The sequence below is a fragment of the Mirounga angustirostris genome, unplaced genomic scaffold (assembly GCF_029215605.1).
Source record: "Mirounga angustirostris isolate CCGP_5_RB_7025 unplaced genomic scaffold, mMirAng1.0.hap1 SCAF_8, whole genome shotgun sequence".
NCBI classification, from domain to species: domain Eukaryota; kingdom Metazoa; phylum Chordata; class Mammalia; order Carnivora; family Phocidae; genus Mirounga; species Mirounga angustirostris.
Window position 1 is genome coordinate 41,715,392 of NW_026991716.1, and position 13,221 is coordinate 41,728,612.

At 47.6% G+C, this 13,221-nt stretch overlaps 1 protein-coding gene across 4 annotated transcripts in view; it reads right to left on the bottom strand.

The window, feature by feature from the left end:
* Nucleotides 1–13,221, bottom strand: part of CLIC5 (chloride intracellular channel 5) — a 166,925-nt gene that overhangs the window by 35,396 nt on the left and 118,308 nt on the right. For all 4 annotated transcript variants that reach the window (XM_054505398.2, XM_045866971.3, XM_045866970.3 and 1 more), the window contains 2 exons: nucleotides 9,953–10,078; nucleotides 2,683–2,789 (listed from right to left, as the gene is read on the bottom strand). In XM_054505398.2, the coding sequence (XP_054361373.1) occupies nucleotides 2,683–2,789; nucleotides 9,953–10,078 (233 nt within the window). The remainder of the gene's footprint in view (nucleotides 1–2,682; nucleotides 2,790–9,952; nucleotides 10,079–13,221) is intronic.

Sequence of the window (13,221 nt, forward strand, 5' to 3'; positions counted from 1 at the left end):
AGGGGTATGGGTGGAATGAAGGGAAAGTGGAGGAGGAGGGCAGTGGGAGGGTGGGCAGGCTATGGTTAACAGGGAAGGAACAAATGCACGGAGTCCAGTTAAAGGCAGGATGGAAAACCCCCATGCCAAGGGCTGTGATGGGGATAGGCTCTCTGAGACAGCAGAATGGCTGGGGCACATGAGTTCAGGGGAGAAGGAGTCACAAGGGCACAACCCATCCCAGAGAAAAACAGGGGGAAAGAGAAGAAGTGGAAACAATGGAAATTGGAGAGCGCTGAGTTTATAAGAAACCGATATGGGATGTTCAGTGGAAACTGCTGCTTTGGGGTTGGGGATAGGAGAACTGTAAATATGGATACTACATAAATACCATTTGTAACTTGAAAACTCTGGAAGGCTCCCATGAGATAATCCTTCTGAGGGTGCTTTGACAAGTCTGAAGGAAGGTATTTGTGGCTGAGAGGAAAGGGCCTTGGATGTGGAATCTGCAAACCAGAGCTGAATGCCCTGTGCACACGGCCCAGAGGGGCTGCCTTTGCGTCCCAGCCCCTCCACAACAAAGCACCACAAACTGGGTGGCTCAACACACCAGAAATCTGTTCTCCCGGTTTGAGAGGCCAGAAGTCCAAAATCAAGCTGTCCGCAGGGCCACACTCCCTCCCGAGGCTCTACAGGGGAGTCCTTCCTCACCTCTTTCAGCTTCTGGTGGCCCTCCAATCTGGTTGTCGCACCCCAATCTCCATCCCACCTTCACACGAACCTCTCCCCGGGTCTCTGTGTGCCCACTCCCCTTCTTACAAGGACACCAGTGGTGGGATTTAGGGACCACACTAAATCCAGGACCACCTCATCTCGAGACCCTTAACTAATTACATCTGCAAAGACCCTACTTCCAGATAAGACCTCACTCTCAAGTCCCGGGAGGACATGGCTTTGTTGGGGACACTCTTCCGCCCACCAAGGTCCAAACAGCATGGAAGCTAGAGCACTATCCATGTTTAAAACCTCTCCACATCCCTTCTTCTTCTTCTTCTTCTCCTTCTCCTCCTCCTCCTCCCCTTCTCCTCCTCCTCCTCCCCCTCCCCCCTCCCCCTCCCCCTCCTCCTCCTCCTCCTCCTCCTCCTTCTTCTTCTTCTTGTTCCTGAAGGCCAGTCTCCTTCTCGTGCCTCCTCACGGGCCTCTAATGGCTGTTACGGCTCCCAAGATAAAGCCCAGCCTTCCAGGCTGGTGCTGCAGGCTCTGGCCACTCTCCCAGTCTCTGCCACCGGCATTTTCCCACCTCCCGCCATGACCTCCTCCCTTTATGCGAAGCCCACTGACTCTCCCTTAACCTTCATGAGCCAGTTGAAACCCCCTCAGAGCAGCTTTCTCAAAGGCCCTGAGGTAAATTCTTCCTGCTCTGAACATCCCTGAACACCTTTTGCTTCCCCTTTCACACGGCAGCTAATCAGCTCCTCAGACTCCCTTGACGAAGCCATCATTTCTCTCTTTTCTTGCTGTTTGACTTTTTGCCAATTTAAGCCTTTTCTCCTGTACCAGCCAGATCTTCAAGACTGGGGAAGTATCTTTTTCTAGTTATTGTAGAATCTAGTCTGTGCCCCTTATAATCCAGGCCCCCAATAACTGTTACCAAAATATTTACTTTCCACTGCACCGACTCTGTTCCTGCCAAAACATCTTCCCTTTCGCTTCACGATGGCTGCCCTTCCCAGTCACCTTGTCCAAAAAAGATGCCTTTCTCCTCTGAGCTCCTGGAGCGTCTAACATATCCCACCTTGTGTGGGTCCATTGTGTGTTCATCTGATGGTCATTTGTTCACTCATTTATTCACAAAGATTCGTGAAGTCCTTGCTCTGCTTGGCTCTGTGCTGGGCTCCAGGCTCCTGCCCATAAGGCTGTCTCACTCTCCCACTGGGAGGCAAGCAAACTTGCTCATCCTTCTTCTTTTTCCTCCTTGGGTCTAACACAGTTCTTCAAGTGTTACACATACTCAATTGGATGGTTCTATTCAAATTGCTTTGTCTAATTCTTAAAGGAAAGGCCAAATGAGGTACTTAAAGTGCTAGGAGCTTAAATGAGGCGCTGAGACCCCTCTGAAAAGGCCTCACAGGAGAACTAGTCTTGGGCTCTGTAGCCACGGCCAGATGGAGGAGGAAACAGGTTTTGAGCTGTGCCTTCCCCAGTACCCTCTGCACTTGCAGTAGGGGGAGGAAGCAGAGGGCTGGGTTCCACCTGCAGCATTCACCAACATGGTGACTGTGCTGTCCCCCCATGACCTCTGCACGACTCCTTGAGAAGGCTTGCAGGGACCAGAAGGAAGCTGGAATATGTGGTTCCAGGCAGGGCCTCCCAAGAACCCAGGCAGGGTTGTGAATTTGGGACAAATGGCCAGCGGTATGGCCGAGGCAGGAAACTTCTGGGCAGACCATCACGCTGTTCAGTAAGGCAGGCTCAGAACACAAAGTGTCTCCCTCCCTCCAAATTCAGCACAAAGGCCCCTGGCTTTTTCTCTTGCACTGGACGAAAAGAAGGATCGACACGCCCTCCCTGTGTCATGGGGGACACGGGTGTGGGCAAACAGTGAACAGCACTGGCTCCAGGCGCTCTGGGACCCGAGTACCTGAGACGTCCTGGGTAGTGGGCACAACTGCCAAGAGCTGTGGGTGCAAGTGGGTCACTCACCAGCATTGTTCTGCGGCTTTGTGTTTTTGATGTAGGCCGAGAACTTGGAGAAGATGTCGATGCCGGCCGCGTTGGATTCCCGGTGTTTCGCAGCCAGTTTGGGGTACCTGGAATGGAAGGCGTGGTGTTCTCGAATCAGTGAGAACGTGGAGCTCCTTTAAGGGAGAGACTATGCCCAACACGATGTGCAACATCCCCCTTTCCAGTTTGATCTGCAAATCTTTTGGGGGGGGATCTTACGCCCAGCCTATAGGGAGAATGGGCACTCTCTGTCCCAGTTCACTGACAGAGAAAACAGAGGTCAGCGAGCTGAGGAGAGCTGCCTGCGAGGGACACAATCTGTGGGCGGGGAACCAGAAGGCCCCTCAGAGGGCCCGAGTCTCATCCGAGACCACCATACAGTGCTACACCAAGGAAAGGGCTAATCAAAATTCTGGAGGAGCTTGCCTCTACATCGAGTGTGGTCCCTGACAGTTCCCCAACCCATATTAAAATAACGATCCACTGCCAGGTCTGTGATGATAATCCTCACTGTACAGAACGAATTCTAGAAGCCAGGAGATAGTAGGCACCTTGCCATTGAGGCTATTAAGCCTTTTCTCAAAAGAAAGGGTACCCTTGGGTGCCTGGGTGGCTCAGTTGGTTAAGCGGCTGCCTTCGGCTCAGGTCATGATCCCAGAGTCCTGGGATCGAGCCCCACATCGGGCTCCCTGCTCGGCGGGAGGCCTGCTTCTCCCTCTCCCACTCCCCCTGCTTGTGTTCCTGCTCTCGCTGTCTCTGTCTCTGTCAAATAAATAAATAAAATCTTAAAAAAAAAAAAAAAAAAAAAGGGTACCCTTGGTCCTCTTCTGAAATATCCTTCACACGCTTCTTATTCATGTGCAGTAATAGTGGAATCTACCGGGCTCTAACCGCAGGACGAGCGTTGCTGATTACTTTATTTCCAGGCTTGGAGCTAGATTTGCGATGATCCAGCCTCTCACCTTGGCACAGTCTTTCATTTGAAGCCAGAAGAATATAAGAGGCAGACCGGAGTTAGGACTAGTTTCTATTGGCTCTAAAACTGAATGAGATAAGCTTGCTTGTGTGGGAATCCATGGCTTTGACCCCCTTAGCACGATCAAATTTTCTAGAAATGTTATTTCACAAACATTTTATGTGTATGGCCAGGCAGGGTGGAATGAGACGGGGGACAGTTGCTTACTTATCATCATTACCAATTATGTGGACCTTTGTGATCTCTGAGTGAATAGTTGTCTACTGCCCACTGTTTGATTGCTTTATGTTAAAAAGAAAAATACTTTTTAAATTTCCTTTAATGTTGTAAATAATGTGAACCAAAAAGTCTTTAAAAATTATTTGTTTTCTTTCTTCCCTTCCTTCCTTCTTTCTTTCCTTCTCTCTTTCTCTCTCTCTCTTGCTGCTCCTTGATTGGCCCATTAGCTAGCTAGGACTGTCCACTCCTGGGCCATGCTAAGTGACTGTTTAATTTCAGATACTGCCATCGGAAGAGTCCTCAGAAAGTCGTGGGGTCCAGCCCTCTGCCATCAGGCAGATACAGAGGCATTCTGGTCTTCACTCTACAGGGAAGATAGCTAGAGACCAGAAAGGTAGAAGGGTTCTTTAAGGACCCACAGCTAATAAATCGTTAGGGGACTGTGAGAACCCGGCCCTCAGTGTTCTTCCTGTTCCATCACGCCACTTCTCTGATATCTGCAAAAGCTAACTTGCACTGAGTGCCTGCTACGGGCCAGGCACTGTGCTAGCCCCTTTATACGTATCCATCATTTATTCTTCACAGTTCTATTGGTACTCTGATTGGGCTCATTTCCCACGTGAGAAAAAGGAGGCCCAGAGAAGTTAAGCAATTTGCCTATGGTCACATGGATAAGGGGCAAAGCCAGGACTCCAACCTAGGCAGCTTCACTCTGGAAGCCCAGCTCTCCAGTTCGGTGTCTTCTGGCCTCTCCTGGACTCTGCTATTTACCCTTAAAGCCCCAAAGCCCTCCCTCCAGCTCAGCTGAACACCATGAATGCACTTTCTCCATCCGCCTGCAGAGGGCGCTCTGCACAGGTTCAGCACACACATCTTCTTGAGTATACTGGGAATTATCAGATTCATCTGCCGTCAGCGGGGCACCAGGCAAGTTCCTGCAGGATGCTAGGTAATCCAAGACCATGGCAATTTAGGATCATCCTTCCTTATTTTGGCCTTTGCACACAGAATCTGGCAGGCTCTCAGAACTGATTGCCTTAAATTATTATTAATAAATACCAAGTGCTCTTTGTTCTTGCTTGATAAGGTAAAAAGAGAGGGCCTAGAAAATGCATTTTCAGTAGACTGTTTGTTTGGGTTTGTTGTTTTGTTTTGCTTTATGCCGTCATTTGACCAGACTTGCAATAATCTGACCACTTCTTCACCATCAGTGTGGGCCCATCATGAGTAGATAGAACCAAATCTAAAATGGACAACACAGGGCCATGTGTTCAGGGAAACCAGGCTAGTGCTGGCCTGTTTTCTAAGCACTATGATTTCCTGAGACTTTATTGTATAGCTTAATGTCCCATTTGAAGTTTGTCTTTGTGGGAAATGTGTATCCAACTATTAATCTCACTGATTTCGGTAACTAGACTTGAGGAGGCTATTATACTGGGATGTTAAGGGCATTCATGTTCACTCCATATTTATACCATATTTTGTATATGCAAATAAGTGGGCTACAGAGTACATTCTGTTTCTCTAGAAGGCTAAGAAATAGTGTCTCATTCATAGAAACATCTTTGAAGTAAGACGGTGATGTGGTCTGATGACAATCAAAGAGATGGTGAATTTTTTGAACTCAGGAGTTAGTGAACTACAGCCCATGGGCCAAGTTCAGCTCAATATCTGTTTATATACCTCCCATGAACTAAGAATAGTTTTTATAACATTATTAAATGACTGAAAAAAATCAAAAGGAGGGTAGTATTTTGGGATCTGTGAAAATAATATGAAATCCCTATTTCAGTATTCATACATTTAATTGGAACACAGCCATGTCCATTCATGTAGGTGTTGTATATGGCTGCTTGCACTCTCACGGCAGCAGAGCCGTGGCACAGACTCTACAGCCCCCAAAGCCAAAAAGACTTACTATCTAGCCCCTTGCAGAGAAGTTTGTGGACCCCTGCTCTACCTGATGACAATTTCTCTCCGTTCTATTTTTAAGATATCTTATTGCAAAAGCATTCATCTTAAACATGCACTTAAGCTTCACTCTGGGATGCAAAACAGTTGGCCTCTCATAAAAAAAAAATTTTGTAAATAGTAGTAAAATTATATATTATATATATACATATATATGTGTATATATATATGTGTGTATATATATATGTGTGTGTGTATATATACATATATATATATATATATATATATATATATATGCAGATGGAAGTGCTCTGACTGGCTCAGGGCCCCCACTGACTTCTCACTGACTAGCCACAGGCCACCATGCCACTGAACACAAGGGGCCCACGCAATAAAACCAGCATGCATTAAGCATCCACCATGGCCAGGTCCTGTCCCTGGGGTTGGGGATACACTGGAGAAAGAGACACAATTCTCCTGCCCTGATGGAAGGGCCTTTGCCGATCCTAGGGGCTCCCTGGCAGCTTGAATGTTGACCTTCCTTTTTCTAATGAGCTGAAAAGTTCTCTCCCTTTTCCTTTATTCCTGCTTCTTCATCTCACCAAACCCTCACTTGAAAAGCAGGTTAATGCTTCTGACTCTTCTGATCCTTGGCTGTGTGCTTGCTTGTCTTGTCTCTGCTAATTAAGCAAATGATCCTTAGAGGTAGACAGGGTCTGGATTAGTCATTAAGAGACATCCCTTGGGATCTGCGGTTTTAAGACGAAAGTCCTTATGATTAAATCTGGAAGACAGTCACAAAAAAGGTAGTGACTTCTCTTTCTAATGCTTCAAGGTGCCACTTCATGAGCTTTTTACTTGATGTTCGGCACTAGGCCAAATAGTATTATCTTCTATGATAGTCCCACAAGATCAACATTACAATCATTATTTTACAGATGTGAGAATTAAAGATTAAATATCCATGTACTTCTCTGCATTTCCCAGCTTCTGCTTCTCAGTTAGATTGGGGTCATGCGGCTGGATTTTGGCCAATAGGATGAGAGGGGACGTGATGTAACCACTCACAGCCCCGGCCCTTAAAAACATTTGGTACGAACCTTCTTACTTTTTCTCTGCTGAAGGAGCCTTCGGGGTCACATATTCCAAAGGCTACAATACGGAAGAGGGCCATACTGCCCACTTAGACTTTGCCAGAGTGAGGAATAAACTGTATTCTGCTAAGCTACTGAGATTCTGTGGCTAATTTATGTGGCACAACCTCGTGGAGTGGATTAGAATGCAAGCCATTCTGACCCCAAAGTCCATCTTCTCAGCCACCACTTGATCCTGTCCTTGGTACCAAGGCTACTTCTCTACTTCCCGGAGGATGAGAAGAATTCCTGTTTTTCTCTATTGTGAGATATCTATAAACACTTCTCAAAATAATGAATCCAAAGCATCTTCCAATTCTGGCAATGTTCAGGACCCCGTTTGTCCTCAGTACGTACTTGCTAGTTGACTGACTACTTGCTGGGCTGTGATCCATTATCAGTTTGCCCTCCTGGCTTCTTCTCACACCATCTATGCACAAGGGGTATTTTAAAAAATAACCAGCTCTGGGAAAGGGCTTTGAGACCCTCATGGGATCACAGAGCTTCTGCTGAAAAGCATCTTCGGGACTACACAGTTCTAGCCCCTCGTGAGGAAATGGGAGAGAAGCTGGCCCAAGGCCATCCTGCAAACACGATAGAAAGGTGGCCAGAGTCTGCTCTCCTGCCTCTCAGTTCTGGATCCTCTGAACTCTGGCCATTCTGTGGAGGTGAAAGTTGAGGCCCGGCATGCCTCGACAGTAATCACCAGGCTTATCCCAGTGCTTCCCTGTTGAGTGTTAACTGGGCCAGTCTCAGGAAAGAAATGGAAGTTAGTCTCATTTAGAAACTACTTGAGACTTCCTGAATTTCTTTTGACACCAAATGCTTTGTGGGACCAAATGTGATTTAAAAAAAAAAAAAAAAAAAAAGGAGTGTTTGCATGTGGTTTTTTTTCTTTTAAAAAGTAAAGCTAAGGGGAAAAAGGCTACCACAATTTCTTGGCTCTCTGGCAGCTTTTACAAACAGTGGTGTGATGAGAAACACGTGGCAGAACAGCGTTAGGTGAACAGTTCTGGGGGTTTTGCTGCCCCCTAGAGAACCAGAAGGTCAAGCTGGGCTCCTCCAGGGGCCTCGGCTTTGGGCCACAGAGGCCTCGCTGCTCGAATCAGTGGCCAGCTACCCGGGGCTGGTGGCTTGTTGTGGGCAGAATAGCGGGTCTCCCTTTGTGGGGCCAAGACACTGGCTTGGGGGCATTTACTAGAAGGTAATGATGGCCTCCGCCCCAGTGTGATCCATACAAAGTCATCTAACGGGCATTCCTAAGGACTCTAGGAGAGAAGGCCTCAGGCCCCAGGGGGCTCAGCCCAGCCCTGCATACCTCCACCTACTGGCCTGGCAAAGGACCGGGTGGTTGTGCTCCCCACCACTCCCGTTTCGTGTTCCCCACTGGCCTAGACGGAAGTGGTCACTCCTGAGCTCGAGTATTGCTTCTCAAAGGAAAACAGCTTTCCCCTGGACAGTCCCTTCTGGGGCTCCCATGCACAGGTCTAAACTCTGTTCAGTTATTGCAAACAGCATTTATTTTCTCGTGTGGGATCTCAAACCAGCACCAGCAATGAGGCTGAGTCCCAGGGTGGAGGGATGGCACCGGAGCCCTCTCAGGACCCTTTCAGCAAAGTGGCTGGCTGGTGTCCTGTTTGGAGATGCTGTGGCTTCTGGTGGTGGCTGAGATGGGGGTTATGGCTGATTTAATCAATACACTCATTTAAAGTCTATACTCAGCTGCTTCCAGTGGGCTCGAGGCAGCTTTCCACTCTCAGTGTGAAAATAAACTGTCCTAAGGTGGATGACCAAGAATAGTTTTTAGGAAGAATGTATAGATATTAAGGCTTAATCAGAGCACCAATTGGGAATTTTAACTTAACAGTCACTTGTTAGATGTGTGACCTTGAGCAAGTGACTCAACCTTCGATACCTCAGTTTCCCCAGCTGCAAAATGAGGCTAGGTAACACCTGTCTCCTAGGGCACTTGGTGAAGGCTATAAAATTATTGATAAATAAATACAACTTCAAAGTAAATGCAAGATGGTGGTTTCCAGTGGTCCAATCCCACTTATTTTAGGTGCTGGGTAGATACTGAGTCCTTCTTACCTCTCTGCCCCCAGTTCACTGTCACTGCCTTAAATCAGCCACCTTGCCTGTCTTCCATGGACCATCATCAAGTGGCTCCTCCTAATTGATTTCTCCACCTCTGGCTTTTCCATCTTTTGCCCTCCTCATCTTCCCACCCCCCGAAGTAAGCCTGAAAACTGACTCTAAATACTTTTACTTCAAACTTTTCAGTGGCTGTCCTACAGGATGGAGTCCATGTGAGCCTTACTTATATGAAATCTTTTTCTAGTTAAAACAAAACAGTGTGGTTGTTTTAGTCCCTGATTATAATAGAGTATAAGGAACAAGTCTAGTTTCCAGTAACTTTCAGAATTCACCTTCCTTCCCTTTACTCCGGTTTTCCTTCAGGGGCAGCTGGTCCACCCGAGAGCCTACAGCCCTCTAGTCTCTTCCCCATCCCCAACCCCCCCAGGGCCCAGTTAAGAAAAGGAGTCAGTCTTCACATCTTTGATTATGGGCTTTGACCAGATATAGTCAGATTTGTGACTCCTGTTTATACTTGGGTGTGGTTTTAAGTCATGGGTTACCTCTCTCCTGGCTTACTCTCATTTTGTCAGCCTTCCAGTTCTCGTTCTAAAATAGGGGAGACTTTGCCCTCGTTTAGGGGTCTTTCAGGCAGAGTGAACTGGGGAGGACTCATGGAGGGGAATGGAGGGGTGGCACACTTCTCGGTGTTCTGTTGAGGAGGCAGATCCTGTTCATAGGGGTGTCCACTCTTGGAGTTGGACTTGGTGGAGTGGTTTTGAGATTGGCAACTCTCTGGGCTTGAGAAGAGGGCCCTACGCTCTGGATTGATGAGGCTCCTTTGGAAATCTGCCTCCTCGAAGCTAATGGTGCTTCTCTAATTCCAACACGGACCCACCCCTGCCATTAGCTTCAGAAATAAGCAGCTCATTACTTTTCAGGAGCCAAAGTCTCCTCCAGGAATTCCTCGATCTTATTGACGTCCGTCTTCACATCCCCGTTGAAGGTCAAGAAGGGCGGATGGGTGCCTGGGGCAAGGTTGTGCAGGTCGGCAGGCTTTCTGTAGAAGAGATCGAGATTCAGGAGGTGGCTTACACCAGGACACCTCAACTTCAGGGGAATCTGCAACTTGTGAATTAGACGCCCTGGGCTGTCCAGCACTCCTGTCCATCAAACAGACTTATGGTGGGGGCACCTAGAACAGGGGAGGTTGGAGAAAGTTCTGAAGGGATGTGGTGTAACACAGGAAGTCTGTCCTGTGGAAGTCATGAGAATAAGTCAAGATGAAGGAGTTGAGTCCTAGTGAAAAAGCAGAGTATGGCAGGTGGCTGTCGAAATGAGCACCAAGATTTTAATACCCAGGGCAGAGGTTGGGCTTTGTTAGCTTAGCTTAACAAAATGCATTCTACAGGATGCCAGCCTTTAAAAAGTCAGAATTCAATCATACATTTATACTAAGAGATACCTTCTGCATTGTTAAGAGAATGTGCAGCAGGAGAGAGAGTGGCCTTGTGCTCGCCACGGCCCCAGTCATGCCCAAGGGCGTGCTTCCATGTTTCCACCAGCTGGTGGAAATGCAAGAGCAGAGTTGGAGCAAAGTGAGAGAAGGAAGGTTGGTGGATGGGGGGCATGAGGGGTGGGGGGCAGTGCCAAAGGAAACAGTAAGGAAGAGGAAGACTAAGAATGCCCACGTCCCTGAGCCGGGCTGGAACAGCAGATTCACCCCAAATGCTCTCGCAGAGAATGCAACACTTGTGGGAGTTGGGAGTGGAAAACACTGGATGGAGCAACCAAAGAAAAAGTAAACAAGGGGTAGAGGAGTCTGTAATGAAACAAATTCCTGGCATAATCAGTTTGGGAGGGGAAGGGAAGAATTTCAATCACGGTGCTCACTCCCATATCGCTCCCCAAACACACATTCTCTCCAGCTACATTGTGTGGTACTTGGAACTCCTGAGACAGCTGGGACCAAGAGTGGTTTTAAGATCTCATCTACTTGGTCCCTTTGTTGACTTGGTGTGCGTTCCCTCCTTTGGACAATTAGAGGACATTCTTTACCTTCTCCTCCTGTTTTTCAGAGCTGACACAAGGCAGAAATGCATGGGGTTCTCAGCAGGGAGGGGAAATCTACACTCATTGTATTTTTCAGCCATTACCTCTCTGTGGCTTAAAGAAACAGAAATTATTTTTTTTCCCTCTGTGACTCGAGAGAACAATGGCCTCTGGAGTGTGCTGGCATCCCTGGGGGGTACCGCCTACGGTTGGTGCTCCGCTGGACTCGGCCAACGGGACACTGGTCAGCTGCGGGCCTCTCTCTTTATGGACCCTCTTTGGCATTTATGGCTGAAATTACACAATTCGCATTTAATTCCATATTGCCAGGTCTAATTTATGGACTATTTCATCTCTGTTGGTCCTCTTTCCCTGACTGCATCGCCACCTCCGTGAGGGAAGGGATGAAGCTACAAATAGTCAGCATGTTGTGCTGGCTGTGAGCCAGGCACAGTCCTGAACGTAAATGCTTCCCGTGGCCTGCCTCGTGGCATCCTCACAGTTCCTCTGCGAACAAGGCAGTGCTTGCGTCCCCATCATACAGACGAGGGAACCGAGGCTCAGACAAACGAAGGACTTTGTTCAAGGTCACTCGGCCAACAAATGGTGGTGCCAGGATAAGAAATTAATATTCTTAGAAATTGCTAAACTTCATCGTATCATATGCTTGTTTTTTTAAAGATTTTTACTTACTTATTTGTCAGCGAGAGAGAGAGAGAGCACAGGCAGAGGGAATGGTAGGCAGAGGGAGAAGCAGGCTCCCTGCTGAGCAGGGAGCCCGATGCGGGGCTCAATCCCAAGACCCCGTGATCATGACCTGAGCCAAAGGCAGACATTTAACTGACTGAGCCACCCAGGCGTCCCCATAGTATCATATGTTTTAAAAAGTCCTTAACTCTTTATTATATATATATATGTCTTCTTTCTTTGTTTTTGTTTCTTTCCTTTTCTGTCCTTTTTAAAAATTTATTTATTTATTTATTTATTTATTTATTTATTGCAGTAAGAAAGTTTCCTTATCTATTGAACTGGAGTTGGGATATTGCCTGGCCTGCCTCAACGGGCATCGGTAGGGTCAGATAACAGATATGAAGGAGCAATATAAGCATCTGAGGAATGCTGAGGTGGCTTCCCTTCCCATTCTGATCCCCAGGCAAACGTACTTGCAGATGATAATCCAGGGGAGGGAGGCTGAAGCTGCTGCGCCTGGGGACTGGGCACAGTCTGTCCATTCAGGAAGGCAGGAGAGCGTCTGTGAGGCAGAGGAAGCATCCTAGCCAGGGGCTGGCAGCTAAAGGGGATGGGGCGAGAGGTAGTCCAGCCAGACAGAGGTGGCTAGGTCAGGGTGAGAAGCATTGGGAGACAATGTTGGGAAAGCTGAAGATCTGGCAAAGAGCTACAGACGGGTTTATTCCATAGGCAACGGGAAGTATCAGAAGGTTTTTTGAGTGGGGGAGTCACATGATTAAAGAACTATTTTAGGAAGAGTAACCTTAGGATAATATAGAGGATGGATCAGAGAGAGAGAGAGAGAACCTGGAAGGAAGATGTCCAGTTGGAAGAACAAAGAGACAGTCTGAGGGCAGTGGTGGGACCCGAACCCAGTGTGGGCTTTGGGAACGGAGGAGAGGGCTCGGAGGTGAGCTGTAGCACAGTGGGACAATGCCCTGCCTTTGGCAACTGGTTGACAAGGGGGATGGCAAGAAAAGGGAGCTGGAAATTCTCCAGTGCTTAGAAAATGGAAGAACCCAGGAATCCAGGAGGGGAGCCCAACTCAAAGGAGAAATGACAGATATAATTTTTGACATCGAGATTTTAAAGTGATAATAGAAAACGCAAGTGGAATTCTCTCTAGAGATTTCTAGATGGTAGAATCCCGGGTATAGAATAATTTACATAAAGGCGATGTGAAGAATTTATGCTAAACTCACCAGGGAAGAAGCTACAGGCAGATGATAGAGGCTCAGGGAGTGAGCCTTGAGCTACTCTGCATTGAAAGGCCAGGCAGAAGACAGGAGGCAGGATACGAGCCTGAAATGAGTGGCTCTTGATAGTGAATGATGCCTGGTATTTTTAACAACCATTAAAAGTGCACGAGGAACTCTCCATCCCCAGCCTATAATCCAGAACTCTCACACTAAGGAATTCTAA